General features: G+C 56.5%; 2 protein-coding genes across 6 annotated transcripts; one reads left to right on the forward strand and one right to left on the reverse strand.

Annotated features, from left to right (window-relative positions):
- The first annotated feature begins 175 nt into the window (after nt 1–175).
- Nucleotides 176–19,798, forward strand: ZNF319 (zinc finger protein 319). Of its 5 annotated transcripts, none has more exons than XM_045533610.1 (2): nt 176–375; nt 2,496–6,355. In XM_045533610.1, exon 2 carries the CDS (start codon nt 2,752–2,754, stop codon nt 4,498–4,500), a length of 1,749 nt encoding a protein of 582 aa, XP_045389566.1. In that variant the 5' UTR covers nt 176–375; nt 2,496–2,751; the 3' UTR covers nt 4,501–6,355. The 5 variants fall into 5 exon arrangements, 2 of the variants coding, with proteins under 2 accessions (XP_045389566.1, XP_045389567.1); XR_006730444.1 differs by lacking the exon at nt 176–375 and adding an exon at nt 19,755–19,798 and having other exon boundaries at nt 603–4,873; XR_006730443.1 differs by lacking the exon at nt 176–375 and adding an exon at nt 12,313–12,358 and having other exon boundaries at nt 603–4,873.
- LOC123625268 (testis, prostate and placenta expressed) lies at nt 10,477–17,822 on the reverse strand. Its single transcript, XM_045533612.1, has 8 exons — nt 17,623–17,822; nt 16,620–16,844; nt 13,245–13,306; nt 12,815–12,989; nt 12,346–12,407; nt 12,122–12,186; nt 11,731–11,763; nt 10,477–10,648 (listed from the first exon to the last, which is right to left on the reverse strand). The coding sequence occupies exons 2-8, from the start codon at nt 16,840–16,842 to the stop codon at nt 10,618–10,620; spliced, it is 651 nt and encodes a 216-aa protein (XP_045389568.1). The 5' UTR covers nt 16,843–16,844; nt 17,623–17,822; the 3' UTR covers nt 10,477–10,617.
- Nucleotides 19,799–20,393: the final 595 nt, after the last annotated feature.

Genomic DNA, 20,393 nt, shown 5'->3' on the forward strand with positions numbered 1-20,393 from the left:
CCGCGCCGCCCGGTCCTCCCGCAGCCCCTGCCTTCGCCGCCGCCCGAGCTGCGGCTCCTCCCCCGGCCCCGCCTCCCTGGCCCTCGCGCCGCCCGCCCGTCCGCCTGTCTCTGCGAGGCCATCAGTCCGTCCGCCCGCCCTCCCGGCGCTCCTCGCCCCGGCCCCGCTACCGTGGCCGCGCGCGTCGCTTCCTCCGTCCAGGCCGCCGCTTGCCCGTTCCCCGCCCCCGAGCCGGCCGCTGCCGCTACGCGAGGCCGGGGATTGGCAGCGCGCGTAGGCCGCGCCGCCGCTGATGGAGCCGGAATAAAGGGGCGGCCGAGAGAGCAGCTGGTCGCCGCTCGCCCCGCGCCTGGCCCCGCGGGCGGCCTGGAGCAGGTGAGCGGCGGGGCGCCCGGGGCCGCGTCTGGGGGCCACTCCCGCGCCCGCCGCACCCCTTCCTCAGCCGGCCCGGCCGCCCCCCGCCCCTCCGACCCGACCCGGCAGCCTCTTGAGCTCCTGGGCGGTCCAGGCCCGGCCTGGACGCGCAGCCGCTTCCTGGGCCCGGCCTGCGGCCCTGGGGCCTTCCTCGGGCCCAGCCACCCGGGGGGCCGGCGCTCGGGCTGCCCCGGCCCGGCCGTCCCGAGCGGGGGCTGACAGGACGCAGCCCATCTGGGCCGGAGGGCAGGGCCGGCGGGAGGTGATCGGCTTTCCTTCGGTTTCCCAGGGAGGAGGAAGGTCTGGGGTGGGGCGCAGGTGGGGGTCTCCCCTACCTCCCTCCCCTCGTCCCTCCTCCCCTTTGCCAAGTGATCAGAGAGGCTTCCTGGCTGCACCTTCGCGGAGGAGAGCCAGGGTGGGCAGTGAGGTTGCGAGCCCAGGCCAGGGGTCGCTGGGTCTAGCAGCCATTCATGCCAGGAAAAAAACAAACAAACAAACAAAACCCCGGAAAACAAAAAACAGTGGTGTGGCGCAGTCCGACCTAATGGCGTTCAGAGAAGCCCACCTTCCCATATCTGCCCTAGGAAGGCTTGAATAACCCAGTGGTACCTGCTTGTTCATGCAACCTGCTGCCTCCACCCAGAGCGGCCACTCCTTTCCTCCCTCCCTTCCCGGAAGATGCTGAGGATGACAGCATTTAGCTTGACTCTTCTGTTTCTTTGGCAGAACAGTTAGAGGCCAGACTGGCCTGTGAAGGCATCCCCTTCCTTCTTCCTCTGCTCAGGAGAAAACTTACAAACTTTTATATGTGCGAGGCAGATGAGCTGGGAACCTGGAAGTGGGTTGCATCTGATTCTAAAAGTTCCTCCCTCTCGCTGGCATTACCTTATGCTGCCACAAAGTGGTGAGTTAGAGATTTGCCTGGGCTGGGTGGGCTTTACCTTCCATTCATTACACAGCATGTTACAGATTGGAGCAAGGGAACGGGCTTGTCTCTGGAAAGGTGATGAGAGAAACGCTGTGTGGTTAGCATGCTACCTACATCCCACATTGCCCATGCAGACCAGTGCACTTTCTTACATTTTCCCTCAGGCCTCAATACTGTCAGATTCAGAAGATTTAGGACTTTTTTTCTTTTTTCTTTTCTTTCTTTCTTTCTTTCTTTTTTTTTTTTTTTGTGCTCTAGGACAGCAGTCCCCAGCCTTTTTGGTACCAGGGACCAGTTTCATGGAAGAAAAATTTTCCACATCCCAGACTGGGGATGGGGGGGATGTTGTTGGGAGGAGGGGCATGCAGGGCTCAGGTGGTGATGTGCACCTGTTTCCTAACAGGCCATGGACCAGGGGTTGGGGACCGCAGCTCTAGGAGATGACTAAAATAAGGAAGTTCTGCTATGTGGACATTGAGGCTTGGTGGGTCTGTGGACCTGTCATCTAGCTCCCATCATCCACTGGCTCAGGTCCCTGTAAGGCCATCCATCCTTTTATGGTAGAGAGAGGACAGGCATGTGGCCAGGGACAGTTGAGGGGCGTGTGGGCCAGCCTTTCACAGGAGAGGGTTTTTGAGATGGTCCTAGGATCTGTGTAGTTGTCCTAAATATTGGCCACCAGTGGGCTCTCAGACCTGGCAGGTCTGGCCTCTTTGGCCCAGCAGGCTCTTCCTGTGAGCAGTGGGTCCTGGGTTGAGATTCAGGGTGGCAGTGGGAGAGGAGCTGGCAGGCCTCAAGGAGGCCTCTGTATTGTGGTCAGATCATCCCAGACGCTCACTTGTGAGACACCTGGCTGAAGCAGCTTGGCATAAACCTACAGGGGACTCGTGGAAGCTGGGATGCCCTGGCTCAGAGGTGCGGAACTGAGGGGGGTAGGAGTAGAGGCAGCTGCCATCCCCTTTGCCTGGAGTAGCTGAGCCGGCAGCAGACCTCTTTGGTCACAGGTGACGGGAGCAGGTGTCCCAGCCCTGAGCACCTTTCCCTTCCCTGTTGTGGTTATGTCCGTGTGGTGAGTGCTGTGACAGCAGGGAGAGGGCCCAGGGAATGGCTACTTGTTCCTGCCTCAAGTTCACGATTTCTCTCTTCCCTACAGAACCGATCACTGGGGACGGCAGAGCCTCCCTGGCATTGCTGGGACCCTGCCTTGAAGAGCCCCCATGTCGTGTAGACAGAGCCTTGTAGTCTGTCTTCTTGGTTAATGACTTGGGCTGTCTGAGCAGTCCTCTTCTGTGCCTTGTCTGAGATCCTTGTCCATCCCTGAGATCGGGCAGCTTCTCTCTCTGGGTTGGGTCACCTTAAGCGGGAAACTGAAGCCATTACTCTCCAAACCCTGTTTCATCTTCCCAAGCATGTCGGAAAGCTGGCAGCAGCCGCCACAGACGCAGCCGCAGCAGCCGCAGCCACCGCAGCCGCAGCACCACGCGGAGCCACCGCCGGCCCTAGCCGAGCACACGCTGCCCCCGGGCACGGCTGAGAACCCCCTGGGCTGTGCCGTCTACGGCATCCTCCTGCAGCCCGACCCGGGCCTGCAGCCCCCACAGCACGCGCCCCTTCAGGCAGCAGGCGAGCCAGGCCCCAAATGCGGTGTGTGTGGTCACGACCTGGCACACCTGTCCAGCCCACACGAGCACCAGTGCCTGGCAGGCCACGACCGCTCGTTCCAGTGCACGCAGTGTCTCAAGATCTTCCACCAGGCGACGGACCTGCTGGAGCACCAGTGCGTGCAGGCTGAGCAGAAGCCTTTCGTCTGCGGCGTCTGCAAGATGGGCTTCTCGCTGCTCACCTCGCTGGCCCAGCACCACAGTGCGCACACCGGCCTGGTGAAATGCTCCATCTGCGAGAAGACCTACAAACCAGCGGAGGCAGCCGAGCCGGCCACCACTGCCGCCCCATCGCTTCCCCCGGCTCCGCAGCCGGCTGCTGTGGCCCCTGCGGAACAGGCCGACAAGCCCTACAGCTGCCCCATCTGCCAGAAGCCCTTCAAGCACCTGTCGGAGCTCTCCCGGCACGAGCGGATCCACACGGGCGAGAAGCCGTACAAGTGCACGCTGTGTGACAAGAGCTTCAGCCAGTCCTCCCACCTGGTGCACCACAAGCGCACGCACAGCTCCGAGCGGCCCTACAAGTGCGCGGTCTGCGAGAAGACCTTCAAACACCGCTCCCACCTGGTGCGCCACATGTACGCGCACTCGGGCGAGCACCACCTGTTCCGCTGCAACGTGTGCGAGCTGCATTTCAAGGAGTCGTCGGAGCTGCTGCAGCACCCGTGCACGCCGAGCGGGGAGCGGCCCTTCCGCTGCGGCGAGTGCCAGAAGGCCTTCAAGCGGCCGTCGGACCTGCGGCAGCACGAGCGCACCCACAGCGCCGAGCGGCCCTTCAAGTGCGACCTGTGCCCCATGGGCTTCAAGCAGCAGTACGCGCTCATGCGGCACCGGCGCACGCACAAGACCGAGGAGCCCTTCAAGTGCGGCCTGTGCGAGAAGGGCTTCGGGCAGCCCAGCCACCTGCTCTACCACCAGCACGTGCACACCCTCGAGACTCTCTTCAAGTGCCCCGTGTGCCAGAAGGGCTTCGACCAGTCGGCCGAGCTGCTGCGGCACAAGTGCCTGCCCGGCGCGGCCGAGCGGCCCTTCAAGTGCCCCGTGTGCAACAAGGCCTACAAGCGGGCGTCGGCGCTGCAAAAGCACCAGCTGGCCCACTGCGCGGCGGCCGAGAAGCCCCTGCGCTGCACCATGTGCGAGCGCCGCTTCTTCTCCTCCTCGGAGTTCGTGCAGCACCGCTGCGACCCCGCCCGCGAGAAGCCGCTCAAGTGCCCGGACTGCGAGAAGCGCTTCAAGTACGCGTCAGACCTGCAGCGGCACCGGCGGGTGCACACAGGCGAGAAGCCTTACAAGTGCCCCAACTGCGACAAGGCCTTCAAGCAGCGGGAGCATCTCAACAAGCACCAGGGCGTGCACGCCCGCGAGCAGCAGTTCAAGTGCGTGTGGTGCGGGGAGCGCTTCCTGGACGTGGCCCTGCTGCAGGAGCACAGCGCGCAGCACAGCGCGGCCGCGGCGGCCGCCGAGGGCGCCTACCAGGTAGCCGCCTGCTTGCCCTGAGGCGCCACGGCCCCTGCAGGCCTGCCCCAAGTCCGCGCCCTGGGCCCACCAGGCCCAGCCCAGCCAGCCCCCCACCCAGCTCCGTGTTCTGCGGCCCTGGGAGTGAGGTCAGAAGGGGACTAGGCAGGTGGTGGGTGTGGGTGCTTAGCATTCCTGGCACCAGCCTGGCAGTGGGGAGCCAGATTGCTGTGGCCGGTCCTCATTCCATAAATCTCTTTCCCATCACAGGATCTGCTTTCTTGAGAGCCATCAGCCTCCCTTATTTCTGGAGGATTGGAACCAGGCTGGAAGTCAAGTGGCCTCTCCCTGCCCCAAGGATGGGGTGATGCCAGCCCAACCTCCCCAAGCTTTCAACCTCATTAGAACCAGATAGGTTAGAACAGAGGATGGTCCTGGGAGGTCTGGGAGAAGGGCCCGGACCCCAGAGGTGGGCTGGGTGTGGGGCATCAAGTTGCTGTGTGGGGGAGAAGGCCAGCTCTGTGATGTAGTCCTGGGGGCCAGAAGGGCAGACCATGGGCCACAGCCCTCTGTCTGGTCCAGCCAAGGGCAGTGTGACCCCTGGTTTCTAAGATGTGCAGGATGGGGGTCTTTGGTCTGGATCTGCCTAGAGACCAGTGGGCTCAGCCAGAAGGGAAAGCAGAGAGGTTGCTGTGACACCTCAGCCAAGGGACAGTGCCATCCATGGAGAAAAGAGGAAAGGCAGCCTGCTTGTGCCGAGGGCTAATCCCACAGTTTTGGAAACACCCCTCCTACCTTTGCAGCATGGGTCCGGTGTGTGGTGGGGAACGCGCCCTCCAGCAGGCAAAACTGCTGGTGTGAAAGGAGGGGATCACTAGACCACCCAGGGCTGGGAGGAATCAGGACCTAGCCCGTGACCTTCCCAGCAGAGGCAACGTCCTCTTCCTGAATTGTATGAACCAAAGTGTCGGGGGCTCAGCCCCAATCAGCTTGCCCCAGCCTGCCCCAGATCCAAGACCAGGCCTGGGCACCCAGTGTGGGGGAACAGCCTCTGACCCCACAGTGCCCTCCCAGCCCATGGGAATACCACCCCCCCATCAGCCTGGCTGCTGGCCGAGACCCCAGGGGTCCTGTGCTGCCAAGGTGTCCTGGACTGCATCCAGCTACTTCAAAGGCCAGAGCATTCTTTGGGTCCTCCTAGAGTCCCTCTAGGTGTCTGGCTGTCCACAGGGCCCATGGAGCAGAGGGTGCCCAGGGCATGGGGCGGGGGAGCCGAAGGAGCAAGTAGGTTAAGGAAACCAGAGGTGCCTGGCAGATGGATGGAGTTGACTGCGTCGCTGGACAGCCAGGGTCCCCCTTGGGCAGCCGAGAAGGACCTTGATTAGCAAAATAATCTTTCTGAAGCCAGCTCTGCCTCCTGCCCTCTTCCAGCGCCGCCTCTCCCTGGTCGTGGGTCTTGAAAGAAGACCAGTCAGTGCACACCAAGGGCCCAGAGGGGCAGGGAGATGCCACCTTGCTTCTCTCGTACTGTGAGAAGTCTGAACAGCTGCGTTCGCCTCCGCTATCAGACTGGGTTCCCTCCTGTGCCTGCAGAGAGGGGCTGCTCCTTCCCTCGGTGCTGGCTCTCTGTCACAATGCCTCAAAAGACATGGAACCCAGGCTTACAACAGTCGCAACTGCTAATTTGTTCCTTTCATTTTGCTTTCTAAAAGCAGTTTGTTATACTATTCATATCATTGTATAGTTTAATTTCATGTCATTTTGGATCTTATATAACAATGTGAGAATCTGGATTTTTAAAAAGAATGACTCCATTTTCGGTAGCCACTTTTGATGTTAATGTATAGTGAGCCAATGTATGCTTTAGAAGTGAAGACACTGACCATCAGAGACCAAAGCACCGCTTGTCCTGGGCCTTCTTGCTTAGCGGAATGGAGAGGCAGAGAGGTGTGCAGGCCAGAGTGGCAGTTCGGGCACTGGGACTTGGGGCTGGGTTTGAATCCGGAGCTTTGAACGAACGTCTGGCTGTGTGGCTTTGGGGTCTCTTTGGGAATCAGTCACCTCATCTGTAAAATGGGGAGGTTAACCTTGCCTTGCTCAGTTGTTGTGAGAATTAAATGGAGCCTGCAGGTAGGCCCTGGTTGGGGATCTGTGAAGATGCTGACAGTACCAAGTGCTGGACACCCGGGGCCCTCGGGGATGGGCCCGCAGCCTCGGGACCTCCTTGGGCTTTAACCGCAGCCCCAGAGGAAGGAGCTAGGCTGTGAGGGAGCAGCAGCTCAGGGTGGGCCAGAGGCTGAGGACTGGGCCCGGCAAGCACAAGAGCTTGCTCAGCCCTGATGGAGAACCGAGGGCCTGCCTGCAGCAGTGGCGGACCCGGCCAGCCCCATCCCTCCCCAGGGGGTGGCCTGCTCTGGCCCCTGGTCACTCACCCTGTCTCACAGTGACCCTTCTGCATGCCCAGCCTGGCCTACACACCTTTCCTCCTGTATCCCATCCCTGCCCCGGTGGCCCGGCTGCAACTCAGGCTCTGTCCATTGCTGTCTTGTGAGGGTGGCGATGGGGACAGAAAGGGAGAAACGGCCCCCCAGGCCTGGGCGTCTGAGAGCCGGTGGAGGGTGGTGAGCGGGGCCCTGCCCTGGAGGGGATCGGTGGGCGTAGACAGTTGAAAGGGAAGAGCTATCCACACTGCAGTGTGCTCAGAGGCTGGGTGCAGAAGGCTTAGTGAAAGGCGGGGGCCCCCAGGTGTGGCCCAGACCCCATGCTCCTCCTTTTCCCTCTGTGTGTGGGGTAGACCTGACTGCTCCCTTTTTGCAGACCCTTAAGGGGCCCAGGGGTTGTCCCGTGCCACACAGTTAGTGCTGAAAGTAGCCTGTAATTGTGGGGCTGGCCAGGTGAGCCTGGCACCTGCACGCAGGCGGTGTGCGCAGGGGGGCCAGGACAGGACTGGGCTCTGAGCCATGCAGGTCTCCCTCTCCAGCCACTGAAGCCTGCGGTGCCGGCTCCAACCCACTCCTTGCTGGCCAGAGCTTGTCCCGGCCCTGGGTCTGGCCAAGGGAGCAGGACAGCTCTTCAGCAGCGGGCGGACGGGGCAGCCAGCCCCTCCAGCTTCCTTTCAGCCCCTTGAGCCACTGTGCTGTCTTCCCAGATGTGCAAAGACAGGGCCATAAAGGCCTCCCAGCATGGGCCAGGCTCCCCCGTGACAAGCTCCACATCCCATCCTCCAGCAGGTGGTTTCTTTGTTCCTTGAAGGTCTTGACTCCTTGAACAGCCTTGGCTGCTATTGATTTTCTCAAATCTGCAAAGACTCCAGCCGGGATGCTCGGGGCCTCCACAGGGCCCTGAAAAGGAGGTCAAGGGAGAGTGGGGGTGGGAGGGGCCTCCGTCTTCTCTGTGTGTTTCTCCACCCCCACACTGGATCTGCCTTCCTGCCTTTGCTCATCGGCAAGCATTGCTGAGCACCTGCTGTTTGCTGGGCATGGAGCTGGTGCTACAGGGCACAAAGCAAGAACTTCAGATGAGACAGTTTTGAGGTTTTCGTGTCTACAAAGGTAGGGCCAAAAACATGTCAAAACTGCTGACATCTGGTACAAAATGTTATATGCAAGCATCCTCCGTGCCAGCAGCTCAGCCTCACCCGACCCCTGCACCCCCCCATGGCAGCCCCAGGCCCTGAGTGAGCAAGTGTATTTTGCATGTTACTTTGTATTAATAGTAGGTACGTAATTTAGTCCACATGGGCTGACACAGTGGCTCACGCCTGTAATCCTAGCACTTTGGGAGGCTGAGGTGGGAGGATTCCTTGAGCTCAGGAGTTTGAGACCTGTCTGAGCAAGAGCGAGACCCTGTCTCTACAAAAAATAAAAAAATTAGCCAGGTGTGATGGTGCGTGCCTGTAGTCCCAGCTACTTGTAAGGCTGAGGCAGGAAGATCACTTGAGCCCAGGAGTTTGAGGTTACAGTGAGCTATGAGCCATTGCACTCTACCAGGGGTGACAGAGCAAGAGCAAGTCCCTGTCTCAAAACAAAAATTATTTAGTCCAGATTGGCGTGTTGGTTCTGGGAAACCACAGGCCCCATTCCTGGGCCCCAGGTCCGCCTGGAGAGATGAGAGGAGCTGGCACGTGAGCCCACTGTGGACGAGAGGGCATGAGTTAGTGCCCTGAAACAGCCACGGGCCCTGTCCTTGTGGATTTGGGGAAGTGTGCAGGGAGGTGTGAGGGCTTGATAGAAGCCTGCCTGCAAGAAAGGGTAGGATTTGTGTAGGAGGAGGAGGTGGGGAAGCATTTTGGGTGAAAGGAAGACTTTGAACCAAGGTTCAGAGGTAGACAAGAGCCCAGAGCATTTGGAACAGCAAGGCTGTCATGAGGTTTGTGTTGCGGTAAAGGGCTAGGGTCGTGGATTGGGGTCAGGCCTGGAAGGCCTAGAGGTGAGACCATGGAGGCTGGGCTGTCCCCAAGGCCGTGGTTGCAGGGAAGATTCCTGATGTGGTCTGTTTATAATGAGCAAAGAGCCCCTGGAGGCTGAAAGGAGGTTGACATGTGGGGAGAAAGTGGCCCAGGCTGGGTGGGGATGGGGCTTCCTTTCATCTCTTAGCCTCTGTCCTCTGACTGCAGACTCTGCCACCGCCAGCAACTTCAAGAGAGCTTTTTTCTGATGGACAACCTGTCTTCCCTCTAAGCCCTGGTCGGATGCCTCCATCGGCAGGAAGCCCCCTCTGGTTTCCTCCCTACCCTTGGCTTGCATCTCTCCCATGGCAGGGAGTAGAGCATGGTGGCCACAGGCCAGGGGGTCAGGCAAGCTGGCTTCAGTTCTCAGCTCCACTGGTTTTGTGGTCTTGGGCCAGCCACTTAACCTCCCCAAGTCCCTTGCATCATCTGTAAAGTGGGTCTAAATGTATACACTTCATGGGGCCTGCGAAGTGCTTAATGCATTGCCTTCCACTTAAAAATGGAAATTGCACACAACATCAGGCTTGTTTATGCCTATCTATTCTGTATTTCCTTTATCTTTAGGCACATATATTTTATACTTGTGAAATCAGGATTAAATGTACAATTGGTGGGCAAGAACCTTTAATTAAATTGCTGGGTGGGTTACCATTCATGGCGTCTTGGGCTGGAGGAACATAGAGGTGCTCACGTTCTGCTTTCAGGGTTGACTTGGCTGGGCCTGCCCCTCTCTCCCACTGCACTGCAGGGGTGGCATCTTGTCTGGGTCCCTCCAGCACCCAGCACAGGTCCTGGCCCAGGCAAAGGCCTCAAATGTGTGCTGGGCCACATTCCGGGAAGGACTTGCCCTGTCACAGTGTTAAGGATGCAGGGCCAGGAAAAACAGTCATTTGGTTCCCTGTCGCATGCTTCAGCACGTTCGCCGGAGCTCCCTGCCTGTCTGCCTGTCCGTCTCACCATGCCTGCTGTGAGCCTTGGGCAAATCCCCCTCTCTTCTCTGAGCTGTCATTTGCAGGGGGGACACTGGGGGCTCAGGGGGCTCTGCCAATGCCTTCCAAGGTTCAAGCCAGCATGGACTGTCCACTGGGCTTGGAGGAAAGGGCTTGGGAAAGGGCCTCACGCACGTTTATATTCTACATTCGGCTGCTTCACAGGGAATAGAGACCCCCCCCAAGCCTGCCTCTACCTCTTTAGGGAGACCCTGGGCACAGGGAAGCCCCCCAGAGCACCCAGGTATGACAAGGGCTTCAGAAAGAGGCACCTAGAAATCCCTTCTAACCTCCTCCCTTTCTCCTTAGGGTTCAAATTCAGAATATCTGAGCTGGAGGGGGCATGGCTGTGGGGCTACAAGCAGGAGACAGGAGCACAAGAAAAACCCAACTCCCAGGCTGGCCCTTGCTCCTCAGCCCTGGCTGGGCCTTGGGGCTTAGACCCTGACTCTCTACCGGGGGTAATCGAACATCTTTCTCCAGCCCTCACCAGTCCTCCAGGGGTTGGCTGTGGTCCTGACCCTCTCCCAGCCTGCGCAACACACACACACACACAGGGATATACACACGTCTCATGCCTCCCTGAGGAAGCAGCAGGTTTATTTCTAGTCAGGATGAACCCCTGGGGAGATGGGTGGTGCCACCATATGCCCTCTGTCCGGCCAGGGGACCTGAGGTGGCACAGTCCAGCAGCCTGGAGGTCAGCCTCCTTTCCACAGATTAATGCCAGGGGGTCAGGTAGTTGACACGACTGTGGAGAGAAGCAGGAGTGAGGTAGAGGCCTCCAGGGTGTCGTGGGGAAAAATCAGGCTCTTTCTCTAGGCCTTTCCCCCCAAACCCATCTTCCTGCCCTCAAGGCTCTGAAAACACAGCTTCCATCCCGCCTCTGTGTGGCTCTAGAGCCTTCAATGGCTCCCTATTGTCTTTTATATATTTCCAGCTGTTCTCCTTAGCTTTCAGGCCCCCTGCATTTTGGGTTGGCCTTTTCCTTCTCTCCCACTGACCCCCAACCGTGAACTGCTTCCCCCCACTTTTCAATGATTTGCTGAACCTACTCTGTTAGGCATCATACAGTAGTAAAACCCGGAAGCTTTCTTCTGTGTGTGCATGAGGAGGGGGAAGGCAAATTTTCATCAATAATGAGAGTGCAGTGGTCTGAGATAGGGACCCACAGGTGGTGACCAAGGAATGTTAGCTGGTGGGAAGAGGCAGAGGTTAGGGAAGACTTCAAGGAGGATGGGACATCTGGGCTGGGCTTTGAAGAGTAAGGAGGAGTTTTCCAGGCGGAGGAGGAAAGGCCATCTAGCAGCCAGAACAGCAGGGGCAGAGGTGTGAGGGAGGGCTTGGTGGTGCTGCTCGGTTTGGGTGGCACCAGGAGTCTGATATTGCTGACGTGTACAAAGTGGGGCTGGAGAGGTGGGAGAAGGTCCAGTTATGAAGATGTTTGAATATCTTAGCATCCCCCATCTTATTCTCATCTTCAAGTCTTTATATGAAGCCCCCTCCCTTAGGACTGCATCCTAGGAGGCAGATTCTTGGCTCTTTCCGTCGCGTTTCTATCCTTCCAGGTAACGCCCCCTTCCTTTTGGCTTCCTCTGGGCCAAACCCGGTGGGATATGCACCCCCTCCCACCCTCGCCCCCACCCCACGCCCAATGGGCTCAGCATTTGCCAGATGCGGATATCTCGGGAGCAGAGCAGCTCGCGCCCCGTGACATCGTCCGGGAGGGTACGTCCTCCCTCGCCAGGGTCGCGTGGATGGGGGGGCACTGAGACTCGGCTGAGCGACGGGGGCCTGGCCAGCTGCGGGGCGCGGGCGAGGTGGTTCCCCTACCTGTAGTGGGAGCCGAAGCGGCGGAAGGTATTCCTGGGAAATGAACGAGGTGGGTGTCCGAGGTGAGAAAGGCGCCTCCCCCAGGGGCTCACTCCCGCCTTGGAGCCCCCCTCTCCCCGCCGCCCCACCTGGAGGATTACACTGCACCTTCACTCCACCTGAACGCCCCTACTCCGACAGGGTGGAGTTGCCGGGGACTGGATGATAAGGTGCACCATTTGGTAGGAATTCAACATTTATTCCTTTTGAAATTGCAATTTTCTTGTGGTGTATCGGAGTCAATCACTTTCTCCCAGGTCTCACATTTCCAAGGGCCCCGGTGTGCACTAGGAAGGCGGCAGCGACCCCACCCTCCCTCCTACGGGGTCCCGAGGCGTGTGGCATCACTTACAAGGAGTCGAAAGGCAGGGGCTTCTGTCCGTAGCGGTCCAGGCTGGGGTTCTGGTTGAGGCAGTACTGGGGCGGGTCACAGGGATGGGCGGCCGGTGAGCGGGGAAGCGTGGACCTCCCCTGCCGCCCACGCCCCACACAAAGCTCCCTGCCCTGGGAGACCCTGCTCTCGGTCTTCTCCCTCCCCACCAGGACCCCCGGGGACCGGTCAGTGCGCGGCCCTACCCGCCAGCTCTGGGTCACTTCGGGCTTCAAGTACCGCACCGCGTAGCCGCTGAAACCCTCGACTGCAGAGAGAGCGCTTATTCTTACGCGCCCGACCCGCTCCAGACAAGCCCCGCCCTTCCCCATCTAGGCCCCGCCCCCAGGCCGAGCCCCGCCCCACATCTGCTCCTAGAACAGGCCACGCCCCCTCCGCCGCGCCGTGCCAAAGCCCCGCCTCCAGACCCTGCCCCGCCTCCAGACCCAGCCCCGCCTCCAGACCCAGCCCCGCCCTCAGCCCCCGCCCCGTGGCGACTCCTCCTGGCCCAGACCTGGCCCCGCCTCCCGCCCAGCACGAGCCCCGCCCCCAGGCCCCCCTCCAGGCCGAGTCCCGCCGACTGTAAGTGTCCAAGCAGCTCCCCGGCCCCTCCGCCCTGTCCCTGACGGAGCCCGCAGCCCCCGCTCCCCGCACCGCCGCGGCCGCCGGACTGACCCCGCTGGCTTGGGCAGGGTAGCTTGAACTCCCCGGCCGAGAACACCAGGCGGGACCAGTCCTCGATGGCGCGCGTGAAACACGGCCAGTCGACCCGGTTGATGCCCGGCGCGATGGGCGCCAGCTTTCCCTCACGGCACCTGCTGTGGAGCTTCCGGCCGGTCGCCGTGACGTCCTGCGGGGCCGCGTGGGTCAGGGCTGCGGCTGTCGGCGCGGGAGCCGGGGGGCCGTCCCAGCCCGCACCATACTCTGGGCCCCGTCGGCCAGTTGGCCCGTCCGACCGACGGGGTGCCCAAAGCCGGGAGCCAGGATGGGGGGTCGCGGTGGGGCCCCAAATGGGCAGCTGGGGAGGTGCTCATGGAGGAGCTTGGGGCTGCGGGCAGGCTGGTGCCTCTTAGGGAACCCAGAGCTGGGGGCAAAGCACACTCACCAAGCACTGCAGGGGTTTGTTGGGGACCCCGAGGAGAGTGAAATGGGCGTTGTCAAACTCATCTATTGGAAGAAGAGAAAGAGAGAAGAGATATCTCTTCCACCAGGGATCACAGGCACACACAGGAGAGATTTGGCCTACACTATGCTTTAAAAACTTTTTGAAATATCTGATGCCTTTTAAAAATTTAAGGTAAGATAGTATCCATGTATCATCACTCCTTACAACAGAATAAATTCCAAAGAGATCAAAGATTTCAATGGAAAAAACAAAACCACAGAGGTACTAGAAGAAAACATGGGCAAATTCCTTTATAATCTTGGGGTAAGGATGGCCTTAATATCTCTAATGAAAAATCTAGACACTTTAAAGGAAAGCTCGATAACTTTGGATACACAAAAGTAAACTTCTACATGGCAAAAACATAAAAGAAGTCAAAAGACAAATGGAAAAATTTTTTCCACTTATTTTACAGGTGAGAGGCAATTTCCCTAATACTGAAAGAGCACCTAGAAATCAAGACAATAAAGAAAAAAAGGAAAAGAAAAAGAAAAACAGGTAACAACATGCAGAGGTAGTTCCAACACAAGACATATAAAAATGGTCCCTAAATGTATGAAAAGATGTTCACCCTCATTTATAAGATGAATGTGTACTCAAACTACATTAAGATACCAATTTTCACCTATCAGATTGGAAACAATCCAAAAGTTAATGCAGTTTTTGGAAATAGGGCCTCTTCATCCATTGCCAGGGTGTGTATAAATTGATTGGGGCCTAGGAAGAGCAATTATCTATCAGACCTATAAATATGCACATGCCTTTTGAGATTTCAATCTTACTTCTGGAAGTTCATCCCACTTTACAGTTGTACAAGTGTTGATGTGGGTGGAAGGTTACCCATTTCAGTGTTGTTTGTAATAGGAACTTTGATTGGAAACAACTCGAATGTGTGTCATTAAAGGACTGGATAATAAATTATACTACATCCTCACTAGGTAGCTATTAAAGATAGATTGAGGAAGTTCTCTATACAAGACCTCCAAGATGCAGAAGAGTATATACCATATACTACTGTTTATTTTATTTATTTATTTTTGAGACAAAGTCTCACTCTGCTGCCCAGGCTAGAGTCCCATGGTGTCAGCTTAGCTCACAGCAACCTCAAACTTCTGGCCTCAAGTGATCCTCCTGCCTCAGCTTCCTGAGTAGCTGGCACTATAGGTATGAGCCATCATGCCCGGCCACTACCATTTATCTTAGAACCTAAAACTTAACTACTGGAGGCAGAGAAGAATATACATTCAGGTCACCACCTTAACCAAATCATCAAACTTAGCATCACGAATAGTGGGATAATGACATTATGGGCCTCCTGCTGCAGTATTCTGGCAAATGTGGCATTCATCACCTGTGAAAGATTCTGACCAGCAACGTTTAGCCTGGCTAACCAAGCCTCTACACCTAGCTCTGGTTTACAGAAAATAGATGAACGAGGTAAAGAACACCATGAGGAAATAGTCACTCACATCCACCATGGAAGATGGTTTACAACACAACTGTTTGGGCCTCCTTAAAAAGTCAATATTGGCTGGGTGCAGTGACTCACACCTGCAATCCTAGCACTATAGGAGGCTGAGGCGGGAGGATCACTTGAGATTAGGGGTTTGAGACCAGCCTGAGCAAGAGTGAGACCCCGTCTCTATGAAAAATAGAAAAATTAGCTGGGCATGGTGGCATGCACCTGTAGCCTCAGCTACTCAGGAGGCTGAGGCTTGAGCCCAGGAATTTGAGGTTGCAATGAACTATGATGACACCACTGCACTCTAGCCTGGGTGACAGAGTGAGACCTTGTCTTTAAAAAAAAAAAAGTTCATATTAAGAGGGGGGGAATGGAAAATGGATGGACTATGTTAGACTAAGACTAAAGATGTAACAACCAATTGCAGTGTACAATCCTAGACTGAATCCTGGTTCCAAAAAAACTTTTGTTAAAGCTGTAAAAGACATCTTTGAAGTAATTGGGGAGATTTTAATATGGTCTGGGTATTAGATATTATGGAATTATTAACTTTCCTAGGTGTGATAATGGTATTGTGTCATGTAGGAGGCTCTTCTTGTCATTGGGAACTGCTTGCTAAAGTGTGTATGAACACATGCACATGCGTGTGTGTGTGTGTGAGAGAGAGAGGGGCACAAAGTTGGCAAAAATCAGTTGAAGCAGGAGGCAGGTAATGGGTGCTCATAGTAATATTCTTTCAGTTTTTCTGTTTGAAAATGTTTATAATAAAAAATCAGGGAGCGACAGAATATATGTTTGTATTTGCATTAGTAAACAATGGAAAGATATATTAGAAACTACCAGTGGTTGCCGGCAAGGGGGTTGGGAGTGAGTCTTGCCACTGTGTATGTTATTACAGCATTTTGAGTTTTGAAATTGTGATTCTATTACTTTTATTTAAAGCATGTGCTTACATTAAAATGCATATCTAAATCAGAACTTTCCTTAAAAGTCCAGATTCCTGGCTTCTCTTGGAAGCAGGAAACTGGAAGAACTGATGACTTCGCTGGCCCTTCCGACACAGCACGGTCAGTGGAGGCCAGGGGCTGCCCCCTCCAGACGGCAGGTGTGGGTGCTCCCCTGCTGGTCCGTCAGCCCTTCCTTCCCCACTCTTCCCCACCTGCTCCCCTGATTTGTGTTTCCCATTGGGGGGCCTCTGGTGATCTCCATGCAGTCTCTGACACCTTCACCCCGCCTGTCACCAAGCTGGAGCCTAGATATGCCCCTGGACTGCCCCTCTCCTCCTCCCACCCCAGCCCCCCAAACCAACTCCTGTTGACTTTATCTCCTAAATATCTTCCAAATCCCCCCCACAGCCAAGCTCCGCAGCCCATGTGAGGTTACCCGCTGGCCCACGGGGCCCTTTTGCACCGATTCATGGGGGAAGTGAGGAGGGGTCTTTCCCTCCCTCTTCCAGATGGAGAGATGGTTGGGCCAAGTCGTTATTGTTGCTGTTATTACGACTCCTGCTACTGCACCCACCAACCTCTGGCCAGTTCTCTCTCCACAAACCCCACCACCAGCAGCAGCATTTGTTGAGCACATATTATGTGCCAGGCACTGCTCTAGGTGCCTTTCATGCCTTATCTCCTTTGAACCCTGCAAGAGCCCGGTGAGGCAGGCCCTGCCGTCTTGAGAACTCTACCGATAAGCAAACAGGCTCAGACCTCATCCAGGAGGAGCAGCAGAGCAGGGCCTGGCCCCATTAATCCCTCCACCTGCCACTCACAGCTTTTCCCGCTGAGATCTCTTTTCTCCAGACCACCCATGCCCTCCCCAAAGGCCCGAAGGGGACCCAGTGCTGGTGGCCTGACCTTTGCGGCAGTAGGTGGTGGTCTGGCAGTGCTCGTCCGGCAGGCAGGCCTTGACAGTGTCCATGTCCATGCGGCGCAGGGTGGGCAGGGCGGGGTGGTAGAGCTGCCGCTTCACGCTGGCCAGCTGCCTGCGCTGCCGCTCCAGCGGGAGCGGGATGACGGGGCATGCACACACGTGCATGGAACCGTCGTCCCAGGGCACCAGGTCGATGATGTGGGCCATAGCTGGGGAGTAGAGGGTACTAAGGGGCCCCCCTGGGCTCATGCCAGCCAGACACCCTTCTGTGCAGGAACCCAACCTTGGCCAGTGCCGATTTGTTTGCATGTCAAACACTTATTGAGCACCTACTGTGTGCCAGGCCACTTTTCAGGAGCTCAGGATGTGGTGGCAGGAACACTCGGACAACAGAGGGACACCCCCGCCAAACACATACAGGATGTGCCATGGCTGTGAGGGAGGCCAGCACAGGGTGTGTGTCTGGGGAGGCTGGGGTCGGGGCATTCAAGGAATGGTCTAAAAGAGGTGGCATTTGAGTCTATTCTGAAATGATAAGCAGGAAAGGGCAGAAGTGGGTTCAGAATGTAGCTCAGTATGCTGTATGCCTCTGGGTGAATAATTGTGGACTTGCCTTAGCTAAGGTATCTGGCATTTCAAAATTCTACAGAGAGACATAGGAAAGTTTTAAAGAAGGGGGGTGACATGATAGACTTCAACTAGAAAAACATTGCTGTTTACCCAGTGCCTCCCTTTATAAAGCAAATGTTCCCAGGAGCCTTTTAGTCATTAACACTTTAGTGAGAATTTGTTGACTCAGCTTGCTTTGAAAAGTCAGAGATGAAGGTGGGAGATAGGTGGGCAGGAGGAGAGAGGGTCTTGGACCCTGGAGGAGCAGGGAGTGGGCATAGTGACAAGGTAGGAGGAAGCTGCCCAGAAGGGACTGCATGGTGTGGGGCACAAAAGTGGAGCAAAGAGAAGGGAGAGGACTCCCACCTTCTGATCCACCGACAGCGGCTACCTCACCTTCAGGGCACGGGCCCAGTTGCACGGGATTATGAGGACTTTCAGCTCTTTGACTGCTTAATGGACTGAAGAGGCAGGGAGGCCGGGACAGACCCCAGTGCCTTATACACAGCAGCAGAATAAAGGAGCATTGTGCAGTGACAATGCCCGTCGCAGCCTGACTGTGAGGCTCCCAGTCCTTGGCAACCTTGGCAACCTCGGCAACCACAGGCTCTGAGAAGAGCCACTGCCGGAATCCTGTGCCCTGGCCACGTCCTTTCAGCCTTCCTGAAGGCTGTGGCTTCCCAGGCTTCAGCACAGGCCAGGCATCTTGGGAAATGTCGGACAGGGCGCTGGGGCTCCCTGGAGGTGGCCGTGCCAGGGCAGGCCGGGGATGGCTGCTGAGCGCACACCAGACAGGCTGTGTGAGCCTGGACTAGTCTCTGTCTCTCTCAGGGCCTTCAGTGTCCCCTCTGTGTTAGGCAAGGGCTCCAGCCCCTGCAGTAGGGGTGTCTGGGAGTGCAAACCTCAGGGAAGCGGGCACTGCACTGTCCACCAGCCTTGGTTCTCCAGCAGGTGGAGATCAGCTGTGGCCAGTATCCAGGGTTTGCGTGAGGGGATCAGGGAGAGTGGTGGCCTCAGCAGGCCAGGGATTAGCAGGTGATACTCCACCCCAACCGCCTGCAGGACTGCACGCTTCCTCCCTCCCTGGAAAGTCAGGCTGGGAGTGCCTGAGCCCAGCACCCTGAAGCCCTGGGGCCTGCTCACCACCCTGGTCACAACCATTAGAGACAGACCCCCAAGGTGAGGAAACCCTGGGGGAGCCAAACTTATTTGCCTATATTGGCATATGCTTTGCATATACCTGCCCAGGTGCTGAGCCTAATTGGTCCTGTGAGATTCCTGCAGGATTCGGTTCCCTGGCTGTTCCCCCTCCAGTCTCCACACGGCCCCCAGAGCGGCAGCCCCGAGTCCTGCCGCTTACAGAAAGCTTTCCCAGAGTTGATGCCACTCACTACCCCATCCCCAATTTATTTTTTGACTCTTTAAAAAGTATAAAATAGAAGAAAATACAGAACATGCATAATATATAATGTAACCAGAATAATAATTTATAAAGCGAGACCGCCTATAACTACCATCCAGATCAAGACATGGGGTACTTCTTTGCAAAACAGTTTAGTAGTTTCTTAAAAGATGAAACAAATTTTCCATATGACTGGGTCATATGGAAGATCTACCCCTAGGAATCTTCTGGAGAGAAATGACAGTATATGTCCACCCAAAGACTTTCATGAAAATGCTCATGTCGGACAGGGACATTTATAGCCCCAAAGTGGCTATAAATGCAAGTGTCCCCTGGCTGGTGAGTGGAGAAACCAACCGTGGTGTATCTATACCATGGAATGCTCTTGGGCAGCAAAAAGAAATGAAGTACTGATACATGCTATGAGGTGGAAGAACCGCTGAAACATTGTGCCGCGTGAAAGAAACCAGACACCTGTTGTATGATCCATTTATATTAATATAAAATGTCCAGCAAAGGCAAATCTATAGACATAGAAAGCAGATTCATGGTTGCCTGGGGCTGGGGGCGAGACATGGAGAGGGACTGTCACCTAGCATGAGGGATCCTATTAGGGAGACAGGAATGTTCTAAACTAGGTGGTGGGATCGTTGCATAGTTCAGTCAATTTACTGAAAAATCATCAAGCTGTACACTTAAAACGGGCAAATTTTATGGCATATGAATCACACCTCCATAAAGTTGTTTTTAAAAATAGATGCCAGCTAAATTACTAAAAGAAAGCAAGACAGTCCCTGCCAGCCCCCAGAAGCCACCACATATGCCTCTCCAATCACAACCCCCAACCCTGCAAGAGGGACCCGCTTTCCCACCTTAGAGTATAACCGCTGCTTTTCTTTGTAGTTTTTCTACCCGTGGTTGCAGCCACAGACAAGACAGGTTAATTTTGCCGTTTGGGGACTTTGTATACATGGACTGCTGGGGGGTTCTGAATCTGGCTTCTCTCCCTGCGTGTGTACGCACGTGAGATTCACTGCGTGCTCAAACTGTGGTGTGCGGCTGTGGCTTGTTCATTTGACTCACCCTGAGCCCATTACTCTTCACCCAGGCCCCGAACTCTGCCCTTGCTCCCCGCTCCGCAGGGCTCCAAGCCAGGGGAGCATCTGGGGCCTCGGACCATGCAGCCGCCATCAGCCGCCGTCTGACTACTCCCCGGCCCAACACAGCCTCTGCCCTTGGCCTTCACCTCGCCTCACGCTCCCGGCAGTGCCTTGGCCTCCTCTGCTGGCTCCTGCTCTCGCCCCACCCTCTGCGTGGGCCACAGTGTTCCAGGTGCCACCTCTCGTCCTCTCCCTCATTTACCTTGAGATTCCCCAGGTGATTTCAGTCGGTCCCGGGCCTTAAGCATCATCTGCAAGCTGATGCCTCCAAACTTTCCATCTCCAGTTCACGTCTCCCTAAGCCACACACGCACACACACACACACTCTCACACTCACACACACCCTTCACCACCTACTGCGCGTTTCCAGCTGGATCCAGATGTTTCTCAGACATCTTAACAAAGTAGAGTTCGTGTTTTTCCCCCCAAAGCTTGTCCTCCCAACCACCAGCCCCAGGCCTCCCCTTTGCAGGAAATGTGCCACCAGCCACCGAGTTGCCCAAGCTGAGCACCCTTTTCTATCCCCTTTCACTTCTGTCTCTACCGCCACCCGCATAGTCCAAGCCCCGCCATCTCTCCCCACCAC

Source organism: Lemur catta, chromosome 20 (assembly GCF_020740605.2).
Source record: "Lemur catta isolate mLemCat1 chromosome 20, mLemCat1.pri, whole genome shotgun sequence".
Lineage (NCBI taxonomy): Eukaryota > Metazoa > Chordata > Mammalia > Primates > Lemuridae > Lemur > Lemur catta.

What these genes read in the sequence shown, in the direction of transcription:
- ZNF319 (XM_045533610.1), top strand. Translation starts at nt 2,752, where the DNA reads ATGTCGGAAAGCTGGCAGCAGCCGCCACAGACGCAGCCGCAGCAGCCG.
- LOC123625268 (XM_045533612.1), bottom strand. Translation starts at nt 16,842, where the DNA reads ATGGCCCACATCATCGACCTGGTGCCCTGGGACGACGGTTCCATGCAC. An exon ending in AAGTGACCCAGAGCTGGCGG is followed by an intron (nt 12,187 to 12,345) that starts GTAGGGCCGCGC and finishes GACCCGCCCCAG; the next exon opens with TACTGCCTCAACCAGAACCC. An exon ending in CGCTTCGGCTCCCACTACAG is followed by an intron (nt 10,649 to 11,730) that starts GTAGGGGAACCA and finishes TTCTCTCCACAG; the next exon opens with TCGTGTCAACTACCTGACCC.